General features: G+C 45.5%; 3 protein-coding genes and 1 long non-coding RNA gene across 5 annotated transcripts; 3 read left to right on the top strand and 1 right to left on the bottom strand.

Moving 5' to 3' along the window:
• Positions 1–681: 681 nt before the first annotated feature.
• Positions 682–1,815, top strand: LOC120894919. Its single transcript, XM_040297813.1, has 2 exons — positions 682–1,113; positions 1,221–1,815. Exons 1-2 carry the CDS (start codon positions 965–967, stop codon positions 1,387–1,389), a joined length of 318 nt encoding a protein of 105 aa, XP_040153747.1. The 5' UTR covers positions 682–964; the 3' UTR covers positions 1,390–1,815.
• On the bottom strand, positions 929–2,622 carry LOC120894921. Its single transcript, XR_005738260.1, has 2 exons — positions 2,500–2,622; positions 929–2,424 (listed from the first exon to the last, which is right to left on the bottom strand). It is a non-coding gene; the product is annotated as an uncharacterized LOC120894921 (long non-coding RNA).
• A 286-nt stretch (positions 2,623–2,908) lies between these two features.
• LOC120894917 (pupal cuticle protein 36-like) lies at positions 2,909–5,575 on the top strand. The gene is made up of 4 exons (XM_040297810.1): positions 2,909–3,172; positions 4,357–4,519; positions 5,029–5,221; positions 5,303–5,575. Exons 1-4 carry the CDS (start codon positions 3,100–3,102, stop codon positions 5,444–5,446), a joined length of 573 nt encoding a protein of 190 aa, XP_040153744.1. The 5' UTR covers positions 2,909–3,099; the 3' UTR covers positions 5,447–5,575.
• Positions 5,576–9,087: 3,512 nt separating this feature from the next.
• LOC120894196 lies at positions 9,088–10,506 on the top strand. 2 transcript variants are annotated; one of them, XM_040296633.1, is made up of 3 exons: positions 9,088–9,394; positions 9,483–9,668; positions 9,755–10,506. In XM_040296633.1, the coding sequence occupies exons 1-3, from the start codon at positions 9,310–9,312 to the stop codon at positions 10,354–10,356; spliced, it is 873 nt and encodes a 290-aa protein (XP_040152567.1). In that variant the 5' UTR covers positions 9,088–9,309; the 3' UTR covers positions 10,357–10,506. The 2 variants fall into 2 exon arrangements, with proteins under 2 accessions (XP_040152567.1, XP_040152568.1); XM_040296634.1 differs by having other exon boundaries at positions 9,773–10,506.
• The last annotated feature ends 6,582 nt before the right edge of the window (positions 10,507–17,088 follow it).

The following is a 17,088-nucleotide window of genomic DNA, read 5'->3' on the forward strand; positions in this document are numbered from 1 at the left end:
AAAAAAGTTTTGTTATTTTTGGGCTACAAGAGGGTCGTTATACATGCTAAAATACGGTACTTGTATCTAGTTCCTCTTACTAGCTACTCTTTCCAGTAACATGCATTTTTTTATTATTACTGCTTACTTTCAATCATTCCTTTTTTTCCGAAAACCAGTTATTAGAATCTAATTGCTCTTATTAGCTACTCATCTAAAAGTACCATTCGTTACTTTTTGTATTTTTTAAACGTCCATCTCTAATTCATTTGTAGCATTCAACTCACACGCCCTCATGCGGAGCGCACATCTCTAGGGCATAAACATTTTATAAATTATTCATAACAAATACACACACACACACATTCCTTGCTATAGGCTACATTAGAAATACTTCAAACAACCTAACCTAACCTTCAGCCAGTAAACACAAACACTGCTCGACTTGAAAAAACCTTTGAGCTATTGAAGATAACGAGCACAGTTGCATTCGCAACCAAACACTCACACGATCCGTTCTTGTGAGTGTGTGTGTGTACCATGCATCTGGCAACATCTTATGCTGCCCGTTAGAGCTATGCGTACTAGCCCCCTTCCCTACCGTTGCTGCTTTCTCCCACCCAAAAGCTCCCCCTTTAAGGGTGAAAAAAACCTAAATGCGCGGCGCAAATCCCTGCCACTCCGGGGGTCATACTCCGACCACTCCCCGATCGCCATGCAGTTCCACGCAAACGGTTGCGCCGCCGTTCCGTTTTCAGTCGCAACGCAAGTGCCACACTTTGCGGGCTGCAATCGATCGAACTAAGTGCACGTTTGGAGGAGTGTTTCGTTTGTTTGAGTTGTAATTTTAAGTTGGTTTTTTGTGTTGTTTGGAGCTTGTAGTTGCTGTTGCCAAAACACAATGTCCGCTTCCGTTCGAGCCAGCGCGTCCTGCTGGTGAGCAGTGATCTGTCTTTTGCTGCTGGTTGTCGGATGCGTCCTGTCCATGCCCGCGCAAGAGGACACCCGGGCGGACAAACCGCTCGGCGGAGTGCCGGACGCTGGCAGTGTGCATGAGGAGGTCGTCGTTGCAGCCGCACTGTACGTGCGCAAGAAGGATCCTACCACGCTGCGACGGCAGAAGCGTGAAATACGGTTAGTGCAAAGAAGCGGCCCAAGCAGCAAAGGGCTACTGCTGGCACTGCTGTGCCCCCATCCATTGCATAACCAACCGCACAATGAATCCTTTCTCCACTCGCCAGGAACAATCACGTAACGGTTCAGCACGGCACGTCACACACGAACCGGTTCGATGGGACAGGCACTGGCAAAAGGGAACCGTTTTTGGGCAAGCAGCACGAAAAGGTATTGACCAACTGGAAGAACGACAACGGAGCGGCGTCATCAAAAGTGGGCCACCGCAAGGAGTAGGCAGTGTGTGTGTGAGTGTGAGGGGAGAAGAAAGTTGTTAAGTTGGGTTTTACTTGTTATTGTTGTTGTTTCTTTTGCCATCAATCATTCCGATCAAGCTCGTACGCAAATCAATCAAGTTATAGATTATTGCAAAACAGTGAACCTTTGACTAGTTTCCCAGGTTTTTGTGTGGTTCGTTACCAGTGGATTAACCGACGAACAACTCTTTCATGTCACACCGACACAATGAATTTGCCGTTTATTTGCACGAGACAGAGAGAGAGAGAGAGAGAGAGAAAGAGAGAGATGAAATATAGTTCGTTGCTTTATGTAAATTAGAACGATCGTAGTGTAATAGAGCGTAAGGTTTATGTAGCTACATGGTACGGTAGAATTATACTTTGCAGAAAAGGTTTAATAAACTTGAGTTGTACTAAACGATCAGCATGCCAGTGTTGTCTCTCCAACTTATTCATATTAAATTGTAAATTAGGCACTTCTGGTTATGGAAATAAGAACTACTTCTGGTTAAACCAACCAGCACGTCAGCATCATTACACAATCTTGCTTGATTTGTATTAACCGATCGAGAAAGGATCGCTTAAAAGCAAAGCCATAAAACTCTCCAGATAAAAATACATAATTGGATCGAAGTGCTAGTGTTTCGACTGCGTCCACACCGGTCCATACTTCTGTGCGTCGAGCAACAAACACACGTCAGTCCAACTGTTGTTTTGTATGCAAACCAGAAAACCAGTTCTGGTGCTGTTGCCGATGCGTCTGCGTGGGATTTCCCCTCTACCAACAACTTGGGAGGCATGTCCATCGATCTTTGTGTGTCGTGTGTAGCTGCAGCTGCTTTTTTGTGTAGAGTACTGTATCACTGCTCGACTGCCTGTCCGACTGCTCGAATACGATTTCAATAGTAATCAAACAATCCCACTCACGATTGCGGGCAATTTCCTAGTTCACACCGCAACACCGCTGGGCGATAACCTTTGAATCGGTCGGTTTGCAACGACGATCGTACCGTGATTGGTAGAGTTAGCCAATCTGAAATCAAACAGGTCAACGAATTTTAGCAATTAGCACATTGTAGATCCAGTTCCTGTATGGTCAAGAACGAACCAGCAGTCCTGATGTCCCTTCCGAATAATCTTATTAGATGTCGTCCGAGTAATACGATCGTCATGCGTTTCCATCATCTGTCAGCTCAGGGTGAGGGGAGGAATCACAGCCCAAAGGCGCGATAATCACATATAAAAGATCTCTTGATCCCTTCATCGTGCTCGGGGGGAATCCCAATCATAAATCCCCACCCTCTATGGCAAACGCTGTTTCCCGTTTTGCCATTCCTCATTATCAGTTGATCCCCTCCAGTGCTGATCGCACTCAAAGTAAACAAAACAAAACCGGACCAGAGTTTGAGATCGCACTGTCGATCATGATGCTGATGACTATGATGATGATGGTGGTGGTGGGAAGTATAGATTTCGACCTCCCCGCCCAGCCGAAGATCGCGACAATGGCAAAACAAGATCCGAAGGACAGGACGCAGCATCTTCGTCGATTCGTGCTGGTTTGAACTTGTCGGGGGGGTTTCGAGTGTTCTGCTGCGAGTAGACCAAACCCAGACTCTGATCGGGGAGCCTGTTCAGAGTGTTTTGAGCAACGCGTGTGACCGGTAGTGTTAACAAATAATCCACCCTGTGTGTGTGTGAGTGAACGATGAACAGATTCGTTGGAGTGATCATACTTTCGGCACTGGTGATCGGTGCCTTAGGTCAGAACGATGGCCGCGGTAAGTGATTAAGGGATTGGAGGCTATATTTTTTAATGCTTTAGGCTTGCTAATGGTGTTTTGTTTTTATATAATGGGAATTGTGACCTAGAAAAGTAAAGGTTTCGAAATAGTTCGAAGCGATGATCTTGTTCGTAGCTTAGGACCTTGCATTACACTAGCAAACAGTAATGTCCAAAAGGTAAGATGTCTAATATCATCATAGCTAGTTCTTGTCTGGATCCTAGAAACTCTGTCTAGACCTTGTGTGTAGGATAACAGTCAACCTAAAGCATCGAACTATCTGTCCCAGTTGTTTGTTTCTTGTCAATTGCCGTTATCAACCTTGGTGACTGTTTATTGTCTTCCTTCTAAATCTCCTTGAGACAGTGTGTCTCCCCATGATCGGTAGATTACAGCAAAACACCTCCCCAAAAACGGACCCATTAGCTAAGGTCAGCTAGTCAGTCTTGAACTTTTGCGAGGCCACTCGTGCACTTTGGTAGAGCACCATGTTTTTTTCTTCTTTTATTTTCGGACATGTTTTGGACATACACCCTCAGAATCCGTTTTTGAACCAATACCCTCGCAAACCGGAAATACTGGTTTCGCTTTTATTTGTGCGTTTCGAATGGCTGGCAAACTAAACACAGCCTAGCCCAGACATTGGGATGGCATTCCGTCCGGTTTCACACTCATTCGCCGGGACAAACGAATTAACAACATCCGTACCCGAAGCTTCGGAGTCTGGTTCGCTACGCAAGAACTGGTTTTTGAGAGCTGTGGTACGCAAATTTGCAGAAAAAAGAAACTGGGGAAGCTCTTCAGCTGTAGAGCACTGCAACACAGGTGGGAAAGCGATGCTACCCAAAGTGAACAGGAGAGGACAACAAACCTTTTAATTGCTTCCCGTTGCTCTCTATATGTAAATTAGAGTTACCCAAGTGGATTGAATTTGATTTGATTTTTGCCTTGATTTGGCCTTTTCCAAAGTGTGTGTAAATAAAACAAAACCCAACCAACTTGTTTGCATGTTTGAAGGATGTCGTAAGCAATCCACACCCTACCCTCTGAGCCAACGGGTCAGCGAAGATCATTACCATAACAGTGGAATAGCCTTCCATTTTGTTGGTTTTTTGCGCCTTTCCTTCCTCAATTCAACTTAATTAAAGCTTAACAACTTCTCAACATCATCCCATTTTCAGATGCTGAGGTGAGAGATCGCGCCGGCAACGGGTACGAGGTCCTGGTCGAGTCGTCCCTGCACGTGCGAAAGGCAAACCCGGCCGTACGACGCAACGTGCGCAGCGTGCTAGATCTGCTGGTGCCACCGGAAGCGGTGCTCGTGCGCCAAAAGCGCCAATTCAAGTAAGCTCCCAAACCCACTCCAATGTGTACGTTTCTTTCTCCCCAAAAGACTTCCCCATTTTTACGGCTGACCTTGAGAGAGGGTGCTCCATCCGAATGAGGGTGGTGTCCGTTTGTTCATTGTGCATGCTGATCTTGTGCGCCATCTTAACGATCGTTTAGATGCGACCGGGTTCGATCGGAGAGCTGCTAGTAGGGGAGTGCAGTGGCGATCGCGAACAAGATGTGCAGATATTGATTGAGAAAGAAGCAAGTGTTTTTGGTAAAAGAGTTAGCCAAAAACACACACGCAACCCGGAAGATGATCGCGCAGAATCTAACGCCCAGACACTGTACTACACTTCCAAGGAGAAAAAAAAACGGTCCCAAATTCGATCCACGTACGATGGGTTCTTATTTTTGTATGACAAGATACACATCCACAGATTAACGATCGCACCCATCGAAACCGCACTAATGTTGACAACACCTCTTCGCCTTTGGCTACTTCCTTCCACGACTCTTTACAGTGGGTTCGGTGCGTCCAGCTCGAATGCTAATGCTAACGCCTTCAACCAGTATTACGGCCCGAACGGATTTGGGGCGAGCGCGGCCAACGCGGGCGCACAGTCCTTCTACAACCAGGGACCGGGTGGTGGTTTCGGTGCATCGGCAGCCAACTCCGCCTCGCAAGGCTTCTCGGCAGGTCCGGGCGGTTTCTCGGTAAGCTCCAACAAACGATTATTTCACTCACACACACACACAGCACTCACCTCAATGTGTTCTTATCGTTGGCGTTTCTAGGGCTCCGCTGGACAGTCCGGTAGCCAGAGCTACAAGCTTCCCGGCAACAAGGACGTGAACCTGTCGTACAGTGGTGGATTTTCCGTCGCCAACGGCCAGCCCAGCGTATCGCAGGGCAGCTCGATCAGCTTCTCGAAGAAGTAGACTAGCGACGACAACAAACACGGCACCACGAGACGAGCGGACAATGACTCGGGATAGAACTAAGTGCACGCGAGAGGAACCTTAATGTCTCGGCAATGGAAATAAAAGTGTCTCTGCGTAACAACCCGTGACTTAAAGTTTCCTTAATGGTACACTTCCCAGGGGGAAGATCCTCATTTTTGGGGCAAGCTGTTCGCCTTTGTCTTCAAGTGGCCTATTTTGGGGTGGCGTTTTTTTTCTTTCTTCGCCTCTTTCCTATCTCACTGAGATGCATTTTTTGCTCATTAAGACCACCCTCTACTCTCCCTTGACGGCGCCATTCATGGTAATGGTTTACGGGACATTCGAATTTTGGGCAAGGCGAAGCAGTCTACACGCCAGATCGTAACCTCTTCGCCAAGAATGAGCTTTATGCGCGCGCTGATTGATATTCACCACGCGTCACACGCAAGCCGGACTTACGCCTGCCTCGGCCGATTGACGTTTGCACGCGGACAATCGGGACCAGCAGCTGGCAGATAGGGCTAACTCGCATTTGCATAATCGAATTGACCATTGAGTGCTTCAGCTTCGGCCCGGACTGCGCCTTTCGTTCCTCGAATCGTTCTAGCGGTAGCCGCGCACGAGAAGGGCCCCAAAAGGATAGGGCTTTGCGTCGACGGGCAACTCCCTTTCGGGCCGCGTGATTCATGGCGCTGTGATTCATCGCGAGCACAAGTGATCGCGTGAGTGTGTGCTCTTCTCTGTAGCATAATTTATTCGCCTGGCATTCATCAATCAGTGGACACATTTTTATTGCACACGCTTTTTTTTTGTGCCGAGATCGGTGGATCGGTTGTCCCGACGCGGAACGAGCTGTGATTGAAATGCTCATACACCTTCGGCAGAAGATCCCGGATGGACGCGAGACTGAGGGCGTTTTTTCTGCATGAAAACTCGTACACAAACCCATGGAGACTGGGGGATATTTATAGTTCTTTTTTATCGTTTTTGAATTTTGCCCCGAATCTGTAACACATCCGTGAGCTCGTACATACTAGGTATGATCGTTTTTATGACGTTTTATTCTCCCCTCAGTGCAGAAGAGGCCTCAGGGAGGATTGTGAAGGCATATGCTAGGATCAAAAAAAAAAAACGCCAAAACTCTGATGACGAGCTCAAACAACTGGGTCTTGAGCCCGTGATCGGTTGCCGCGATCCATATAAATTGACGCGATTGACGTTGCATGTGCCGAATTCGAGCTTGTTCGCACGTCCCAGATTGGGATGGTAAGTAGTTCTTGGGGAGTTTTTTTTTTTTTTAATTTTAGATCGACCTATGCTGCTTTAACGTAGTGAGAAGTTGCGAACTATAACAAGAAATAAAAAAGGCAATGACAACGGAATGATTTTTTGTTTGTTTTGTTTACTATAGAAGGTTTGTAAAGCCTGATCACGTGATCGGGATAGAGTTATTAAATTGATCGATTTTATGAAATTAATGCGACTACCGTATGGCTTTTTTATCACAAACTATCAAACTTCTAAAAGGCTGTTCTCATGATGATAAATAAAATTTCGTACACTGGAAGCAAAACTATTGTTTGTAACTAACTAATTAAAAAATATGTTTAATATTGACTTCAATTTTCTGTAAATCATATTTAACAATTGTGATTTCTTATATAGCATTTTATTTTACATCGGTTTAGTGTTAGTTTATCAAAATTATAAGATTATTTTGAAATGTTTGAGTTGATAGTAAATTTGCGTAAAAAACTTAAAAACAGTATTGCATACATTCAGGCGTTCAGTGCGAATACACTAAAGCTTGCTTGGTTACCCCGCAGTTTAATGTTTCACTCATAATTATTCTTAATTTTTTGTTTTTTTGGTTATAAAAAAATCTTATAGTTCTGCTTGCCGTGCGATTTATCTCAACATCAGGATCATAATGGGTTTTCCCATTAAAAAATGACACTAAAACTATCATTGCCTAGTAGCTCACATGCTGGTTTCCATTGCTGCTTCCCCCATCTTGCTAACTGTACCTCATCTGCAACATCACGTTCGAATGCTCTGTTTCCTGTTCAGCATGCAAAGAGCCACCGATCCCACCATAATGTTACAGATTTGCGTGCAAAGGTAAGCTTTGTTTCCCATGATTTAGGTGGACCTCCGGCGTACGCGACGATCGCGCGAGGTCGAAGATCGTTCCTCATGCGTTCGATCGTTTTCTTTTTTCCGAGTGTCACTCCAAGCAATCTGGCAAATTGGCAACAGCGACGCAGCTGTTCTGTATTCTACACCTTGCCCAAAACGTGCGGCATCGTTTGATGCCGGACCTGTAGTCCCCTGTACTCAGGCAACTGAACTCTGCACCAACTCGTACACTTTGCAGCAAAGTGTCATAAAAACACATAAATTGTTGTAAAAAGTTTTACGATCGTTCTTGCGCGGGAATCAAACCCCATTTACCCAGAGCACGGTTTGCAGATAGCACCCAACAGCTCTTTTGTTTGTTCTTTTTGCTATCCCTGTCCCGTCTTAAAGTCATCTTTGTAGTGGGTCATCCTACTCTCGATTTAAAAAACCGTTCAAGCTCAAGCTCCGAGAGCGTTTAGGTCGTATAATTTACGCTTTTTATTTATGTTTTATTACCATCACATCATGAATCTTATTTCAATGAAGCAATTAACTTAATGCTGACAGCTTCGGTGTGTGTGCGCGCACCCAGCAGGCGCACGTGATTCTTCTCAGGTACCGGGGGCCTCTCCACTCACCCCACTCATGGGTCCGCTTTCGTCTGCTAGAATCAATCGGTGGCTAATTTTGCCAAAATTATCATACAATGCTCCCCTCAGTTCGCTGGTGGAATGCGCATCCGGAATCCTATGCGGGCTACTAGCACGGCCGGTCGGCGATACTAGCAAGCGAGCATGATTCTGATCGACCGGTGGCAGATGGCCGTCCCGGCGACAGATGTCACGAAATGATTGACATCGATTTCGGTTGTCGGCCACTGCGCCGTGCGCGGCCTAGTCCGGTCGCGAATTCAACGAAATATCTTCAATCATATCGATATTAGCGACGAGACATTCATGCACAATGAGTTCTGTCGAATTTCGCGATCAAGTGATCGACGGAATGGACGGGGAAATGGGAGTTTATGAGGGACCGAGAATTAAGGATATTAATAGATGATGCAACAATCTGTTCTTTTAACTAACCTCAAAGCTCAACTATTTTCTGTGTTCCGAAGATCGTTTCAAGATCATCTTCAGTCGTTGTTTTTTAAAAGCTCTCGTTTTTCCCAGTACCCGCACACCCGCTCAACTCCCTCATCGCCTACGCGGTCATTACAACACTGCAACACAACTTTGGGACAGCTTCGTTTGTTTTAAATTTATTCCTAAATCTAATAAAATCAATAGCCGTACATACGAAATGAAGCGACGGGCAGACACCGGCGACATCTGCACAGTACGCCGTAAGTGACGGTGTGACGGAACGGATGGGAGGAAGACACACATGGGCAATAATACTCTTACCCATGGGCTGCATACCAACGAGGCCGGCCAAAGCACCGATGGGCCGGACGGTTGGCACAAACCATCGGTATAAAAGGCGTTGATCCCGGCCATGATGGTTATCAGTCGGTGCTGGGAGATCAGTCTCGGTGGACACGAGATTCGAGCCACGTGTGTTACTGTTGCCCGGGACTTTCAGGCTAAAGAAAAACAGAAGCCAATCAACGATTTAGAATAAAGTTTTCTCCAAACGTGCCTGCGTAGCTTCGCATTCAAACGTGTTTCAAACGGCAGTGAGTGGTTCCCGGTGTGAATTAGGGCGTGTGTAGTGCGTGTGGCATACATTTAGGCGTCATGTCGTTCTCAAGCGTTGCCGTGTTGGCGTTGCTGTGTGGCGTTGGGCTTTGCGCGGCCTATCCGTATCCCTATCCGCAGAATGGTGCGTTTGCGTCGTTGGAGTGCCGCGCGTTAGCTCCGCACCAGTGACCATTCAACTGTCTTTTCTCTTTTCCCCCTTGGGCTTGCAGCGTTCATGTACTATCGCAATGCACTACCGGTGATGGCGTACCCTCAGCTGCAGCAAACCGCCATGTACCAGCACGCAATGTACCAGAACCAGCGGCTACGGCAGAACTATCAACGTCGTTCGGCAACGAGCGGCGTGGCCGCATTTGCCGCCGGAGACAACATCGCCACCGGTACGATTCTCAAGGGTAAGTTTTTGTTGGTGATGCAAGAGAAGAAACTTTTCGCAAACGCGTTTTTGCGGCATTCGTCTTCGTTCGCTACCATTTAACAGCTGACTGCCGACCCGCAGATCCTGCTGTGGAGGGTTACCCTTCGGTGCAGTCGTTTGCCGATGCGTACCCAGCGGACGCGCTGCCCGAGAATGAGATCCCGCTCAGCGACGATGGTGGACAGTTGGAGCAGGATGGAAATGCCGGGGGCGAGCTAGACTTTGCGCTAGACAACGAGGAGCCGCTGGAGGATGTGCCGGCTGCTGCTGCTGCGCCGCTAGTGCCGACGACAACCGACAAGCGCAAGAAGAAGGTTACCGTGCAGCTCGATTCGGCCTCGGCTGAAGACGATCAGGAGGATGAAGAGCAGGTGAGCTTCGGTACGCGTCGTGGCGGTTCGGCCGGTCGTCCCGCCGGTGGGTCCGCTGGACCGATGTTCCCCGTTACGTTTGGCAGCACCAATGGTGGTGCGATCGCTATTGCTAACAGCTACAGCACGGGAAAGGGTGGATCGGCTACCAGCCATGCCACCGCTTATGGCAGTCCAGCCTCGGTACCGGAGGAACGTCGGCGGGCTGTTGTCCTGCAGCAACAGAAGCAGCACCAGCAGCAGCAACAGCAGCAGCGCAGCATTCGTCCGGCTAAGCTGCGAACGAAGCACTAAGAGTGTGCATACTGTCGAACCAGCAAGATGGTGCTGTCGGTGTGTTGGTTTAATTTATTCCTAGCTGTTCAACGTTTGTCGATCTTCAAGCGATAAACCGAACGCATGTGCATGTGACTGGCCTAATAAATGTTTACTTTATCGAACGAATGACGAACCCATGTTTGGAGTGTTTATTTCTTCGTAAGCTAGGGTGTAAGAAGTAGTGATGGGCGGGTCGACCCGAACCTATCGGGTCGGAGCCATCCGTAAGCGACCCGGAGTCGTTCGGGTCGCCCCGAAAGGTACAAGTAGGTTCAGTGGGTGCAACGACTCCGGTAGGTGCGAGAAAGCATAAGCGATTCCGACCCGTTGGTGCAACGAGTTCGGGTTGGGTCGGGTCGGATTGAACATATCTTGACCCGACCCGACCCGAACTCGCCGCACCAACGGGTCGGAGTCGCTTATGCTTTCTCGCACCTACAGATCTTTCGGGTAGACCCGAACTTATTGCACCCGCGGGTCGGATTTGATTCCGACTCCGACCTAGCGCACCCGCTGCACCCACGGGTCGGAATCGATTCCGACTGGTTTGCACCCGACTCCGGGTCGAGTCGTGAAATGAATCGTATGACCCAACACTAGTAAGAATGTTCGTTGCTTAGTCCACCGCATACTATATTTACGCCTAAATGTAGGCAACAGATGCGTAATTTAAATTACTAATCCAAATGATCCAATATACGCGTGATTGATGACAACTAGCATAAACTATGACTACAGCTCGTAAAACAGAATGGAGGCTACTGATGGATCTGTAAGGTTAATCAGAGTTTTAGTAAATACATGTGATATATTATGTCAAGTGCAGTCTTTCTTTAAGCATAAGACCTAGACAAACAGAAATCGAAAAAACTCTGATGCACGGTTAAATAATATCGCCATGCAAAAACTCACTGTTTTTGATGAATTAATAATAATAATAAATACCTAATAATAAATTCATCCAACGCCTCTGTTTTGGGTGAATCAAATTTCTCAATGTCATTATTTGCAACATTAAGGACAAACACAGTTAAGTAACCGTGCTCAAAGCTTCGAAGCAGTCTACAGTCTAGACTGTCCAGCATCACCGAATCACCAAAGACAACTGATTCGGATCTAAAATGTGATCGTATATGTGTGACAAAAATTCCAAAACCGATTGAAATATGTCTGTATTAGCAAACTTATCAGGCTGCCATAATGACAGCTACTGCACTTTTTAATACTTTCACTGACTTTACGACCACTGACACTGAAAATCAACAACAACATCACAGGCACAAGTTTGAAAGATTGTACACGCAACAGTTCAATCTGTGTAATTTTAACATATTTGTCACTTGTTGATACATTTTTTCAAAAGTGCCACACGATCGTCTCCCAACTTTCTTAATGTGTACGGATGTTAAGCTAGGCCATACTTCTACAAAGAAAATTTCTTTCAAAAGAACTCGTTTTTTACGTTCGTCACCTTTGCCATCCAAGACTTCATCCATGATCGTATACATAGTCCGAGAAGGAAGTAAAACACACTCGTTCACAACTCTACATTCAAATTCCAACCTCTCTTTTAACGGCAAAGTGTGCGTGTCTAATATTATCAACCTGTTTTGGATGGGTACCCGGAAAATTTACAGCTTAAACGCATCAACCACTTGTGATTTCGTATTCAAAAGCGATTCGCCCAAAATCGCACAACACCTATAGGAGTACCAATAAGTTTGTAGTATTTTCTATCGAAGACTGACGAATTTGGTGAAAAAATTGGGTTAACGCTAGGTTGTTCTGATAAATCTGTGAACCTCCCCCAGATACCTAAGATAATTGAGTTTCTTTGTACTTATGTACAAATGTGGTAGAAGTAATTACTTACAAGAGAAATTATCGACGTTCGTCGTCTGTTTGCAACACCCATATGCGATGGAATTTTCCACTTTTTGGATCAATCCTTTTGTTTTTATTCGATGGAGAATGAGTTGCCGAGATACTTCAAGTGTATTTTTCATGCATTTTTACTCTCTCTTCGTCTTGCATTATCTCTAGTTGCCCATCATAAATGTTTTGTGACGGATAAGAACTTTCGGTTCTATAATCAGTCACGAAAAAGCCACTGTAGCGAAATTACTTATAGTAGGAAAGAAATCCCAAAGCTGACACTTCAAAATAAGAGTATAGCCCGATCAAGCTTAAAAACACATCGAACTTATAAGTACTCCTCACCACAAACTGGTTTATCATTCCTACATTCTGAGCTCCGTAGTCGCTAGATTCGTACAACTCTCTCGATCGAGCATTAGTTTCCGAACGACGGCCTTGTGTGGCACACATCTAACTTCATCCGCACTATGAAGCATTGGCATGGCTTTGCTATTGTAGGACTTTGTTTGCTGCTCGAAAGGACGAGCTGTGCGTTGCAGAAAGGAGGTAAAGTGAACAACACTGGCAATAGGCAAACGAAATAGAATTGATTATTTATGTATTGTTTTTTTTTTCATGTTCAGCTATCGAGCAGAAAAAAACGGCGAATTATTTGGTGAAGGAGAATTCTGTAGCACGTGTAAGCCAGGTGGAAATAAATACTAATTATGGTGAGTTTCAATGATGGGTTATGTTTTGGCTTCATTTACACAGGAACAAAATGATATTTAGTGAAGTTGAAGTGTTAAAGTGATCAAATAGGAATCTGCCGGCTGTTTTTAGAAATATTAAAGCTTTTTATAACAACTTCCGCTCTTTTAAAAAAAGTACAGGGTTTCTCAATCCAACCTAACACCATAAAAAAGATCTATAAATGAAAAATTAATTTCAAAAACTTTATTCGACCAATAATGAACAATACTTCAATTACAATTTTAAACATTGTACCCATAAACACTAAAACCTTTTTCTCGATTACAGATCCAAAAAAAGCCACCACGGCGACTACCAGAAGTCCGAAAGTGCAGCAACCTAAAATATTAATAAACGGAAAACCAATAGAGAACTTTCAGTCACTAGTGCAGCAGATTAAACCCACAACAGCACAGTCGAGTAAACGAGTTCAGCAAGTGCTAGTCATACAACAGCCACAACGTGTGGTTCAGCAAACCGTGGCATCAGCTCCACGGACTCAAGTCATTAAGCTGCAGAAAATAGTGCAGCAAGTTCAACCTACTAGGACAAGTGCTCCGCGGACTCAAATCATCATACAACAGCCACAACGTGTACAGCAGGTTCAGCGAACCGGGACAAACGCCAAGAGCACCCAAATCATTATACAGCAGCCCCAACGTGTGCAGCAGGTTCTGCGAACCGGTACAAACGCTCAACGCACTCAAATCTACTTACAACAGGCCCAACCTGTGCAGCAGGTTCTGCGAACCGGGACAAACGCTCAACGCACTCAAATCTACTTACAACAGCCCCAACGAGTGCAACAGATTCAGCGAGTCGGGACAAACACTCCGCGTACTCAAATCATCATACAACAGCCTCAGCGTGTACAGCAGGTTCAGCGGGTTGGGACTAACGCTCAGCAGACTCGGGTCTACATACAACAGCCTCAACGTGTGCAGCAGGTTCAGCGTATCGGTTACCTTACAAGTGCTCCACAAACACAAGTAATAAGGCTGTCGCAACAGGTGCAGCCCACTTCAACGGCAAATGTTCAACAAACACTAGTAATCAGGCAACAACCACAGATAATACGCCAGCCACAACAGCGCATCGTAACAGCGCAATATGCGCCTGCTCAGTCGCAGTACAAGCGCGTGCTGGTCCAGTACCGTCAGGGGTGAATCTAAGGCTCAACACTAACCTAGGCATCGGTCACAGACGATTAGTAGAATAGGCCGAAGAATTCGTTGATCCTATGTTCCCGAACACGTTTGGTAGCATCAATGGCGCTATTGCTTACAGGCAAATCTCGGGAAAGGATGGATCGGCCACCAGCCACACCACCACTTATGGCAGTTCAGCGTCAGCACAAGGCGACTGTCTGAGAGCTATTGTTCTGCATTCGTCTGGCTAAGAAATTTCGAACAAACAAGACAAACAGCGTCCCGAACCTGTAAAATTTCATACATTTTCGATGTTCGATGTCTTGTTCGATTGGTGCCAGACCACTGGGCCAGTTGCGAACGAAATGTTACACGGTTTTTTGTATCAGTTTGCAAAGTGACAATATCAGCCACTTTCCCCAACTCAACCGATATGGGAACAATCGAAGCCGTTGTCAAAATAGCATAATTGAGTGATTTTCTTTAATGATTTGCCACAACATTTGAACATTTTGCCATATTACAGAGATTACCGAGCTAGACGCTCGTAAAATAAATTAAAGCATCCGTTGTGCCGAACTAACTATAACTATCGTTCCTCTTCGATCGAGTTTGGGGGAAGTAGCTCAACGACTGTGACATATTGTAATTGCATGACAATATTGTTTTAGTTTTTCTACTTAGTTTTTAATACACCACAACCTGAATTCAGTTTGACAGCGCTTTGTGACATGTTGAGGAACTGCTTAATCATTGTGATGAAAATAAAATAAGGACGAGTTGTTGAAAAAACACCTTTTTATTATCCTGAAACATGAACATAATAAGGCCAAAATAATCCAAATCCATAAATAAATAAATAAATAATTATATAGGATATATAGAAGATATTAACAGAATGTGTTTGACAGTAGAATAGAAGCTTTTAGTTGTTGTTAATGATTCTACATGGAAATAAGCATTTCTTCGTAATATTTTCTTATAATTCTTTATTAGGAATTACATATAGGCCATTTTTGTAAATAGAACACCCCATACGATTTTCTCTAACACGAGTATTGCTTTGTCATGTAAAAACACTGTCAAATGCATTCCAAATAATGGCCTGTTCGTGTTGAAAAACTGGAAAATAATTGTAAAAATAAACATACTATTTCACAGCTGTATCATTTTGAGAGTCATTTTAGCCAGTACGTTCAAAATCTGCATAAAAAAATGTTGCAAATGTTCAATAATCCTGTTCATGAAGAAAAGTGACTCGGTAAACCCTGTAAGTATACACGATCTGTCGAACCAGTCGGATGGTGCGGTTGGTTGAATGGTTTCGTAGCTGTTCTGAATTTGACGATCGTCAAGCAATCAACCAAACGAATATGCGTGGCTAAACATGGATTACTTCTGTTTGGCGTAACGTCCTACGCGGACCTGCCGGCCTATACAGGCTTTCAACGCTTAATTCATTACCACAAATCCGGATAGCCAATCCTTGCAACGAGGGAACGGTCCATTCTAGGCTTGAACCCATGACGGGCATGTTATTGAGTCGTTCGAGTTGACGACTGTACCATGCGCCCGCCCCATGGATTGTCATGGATCGAAACATGGATTGGTAAGTGTTTAATGTTAAATGTTCCAAAATATCCCATATAGTGTTATGAACGATAGTGATCGTGTTGGGAGGCGTCTCGGGTTGAGGTGAGTTGTCATCCACTGAGAGCTGACTTATCCAATCCATAACATCTAACGAATGACAAGCCTCTTTTGAAATGTAGTCAGCATGTCATCGTGAACTTGCAATGATTCGTTAGTTTGGTTCGTTAGTTACGATCCAATTCCGTGCTTCGGTATTTGTGAACACTATTACCACGATAAGTGCATTGGACTTTCAACCCCGCTCCTGCGTGATTTTAAAAAGTCACAAAATTTATTCTGGGCTTGCGCGGATTGTGCTCAGCGTTTGCGGGCCGTTGACACTTTACGCTTCTCGCACGGCCTTTCTCGTGACGCTGCCTACCTGTTGGAATCGTTGCAGTCCGATTTCCGCGATTCCTCACGTTCTGTGCAGGCGGCATCAGCTGGCTTGCGACTTGAACTTTCCTCTTCACTGGATTGTTTTAGAAACGAGATAGCTTTGATGAAACAGGAATCAGCATCGTCAATTCGTTCCGTGAAAGATTTCATCGACTCACTTACTGCTTCTCACTCAATGGAACGCAACTACTCACAGGCTCCACTACTCACAACGCTTGATGAAGTTAAGCATGGCATCAAGGAGCTTGATCTCATGCACCGTGAGCTTCTCACTTCCTTCAACTCACTAATGAACAAGCTCAACTCTCATCTTGCCACGCATACCACTACATCGAGTGCTCACCATTCTGCGATTCCTGCTACGCACTCAACGACCACGATTCCAGTTGCGGCCTCTAAGCTCACCCATCAAGCTGTTGGTGAGAATCCTTCTAAACGTCGATTGTTGGATCGCTCTCCCGACCCATCGCCTACCAATACCGTTACACGCGCTATGCTTTCATCGGGTACAGGGTTGTCCTGCAATAATATTACGACCGTTCCTGAACGCCCACCCCGTACTTGGGTCTTTATCTCCCGTATTGCTCCTGATACTCCGATTGAAGCGATCCGTGAAATGGCCTGTTCTAACATAGGGACAGACGACATCTTGGTATATAGCCTTGTACGGCGCGACCGGGATCTTTCTACGCTCTCCTACGTATCTTTTAAAATTGGTGTACCGGATTCGCACCGGGCTATTACTTTGGCTGCTTCAACCTGGCCTCGCGGGATCTCTTTTAAGGAGTTCATCGACCTAAATCCCCGCTCCGTCAATGTTTGGCGACCCACTACTGCAGCATCCCTTGCACCTTCTGCGCCTATTACTCGTGAATCGGATCATCCTTCATCGCCATCTTCTATCAACCACACGACACAA

The sequence above is a fragment of the Anopheles arabiensis genome, chromosome 2 (genome assembly GCF_016920715.1).
Source record: "Anopheles arabiensis isolate DONGOLA chromosome 2, AaraD3, whole genome shotgun sequence".
Classification (NCBI taxonomy): Eukaryota; Metazoa; Arthropoda; class Insecta; order Diptera; family Culicidae; genus Anopheles; species Anopheles arabiensis.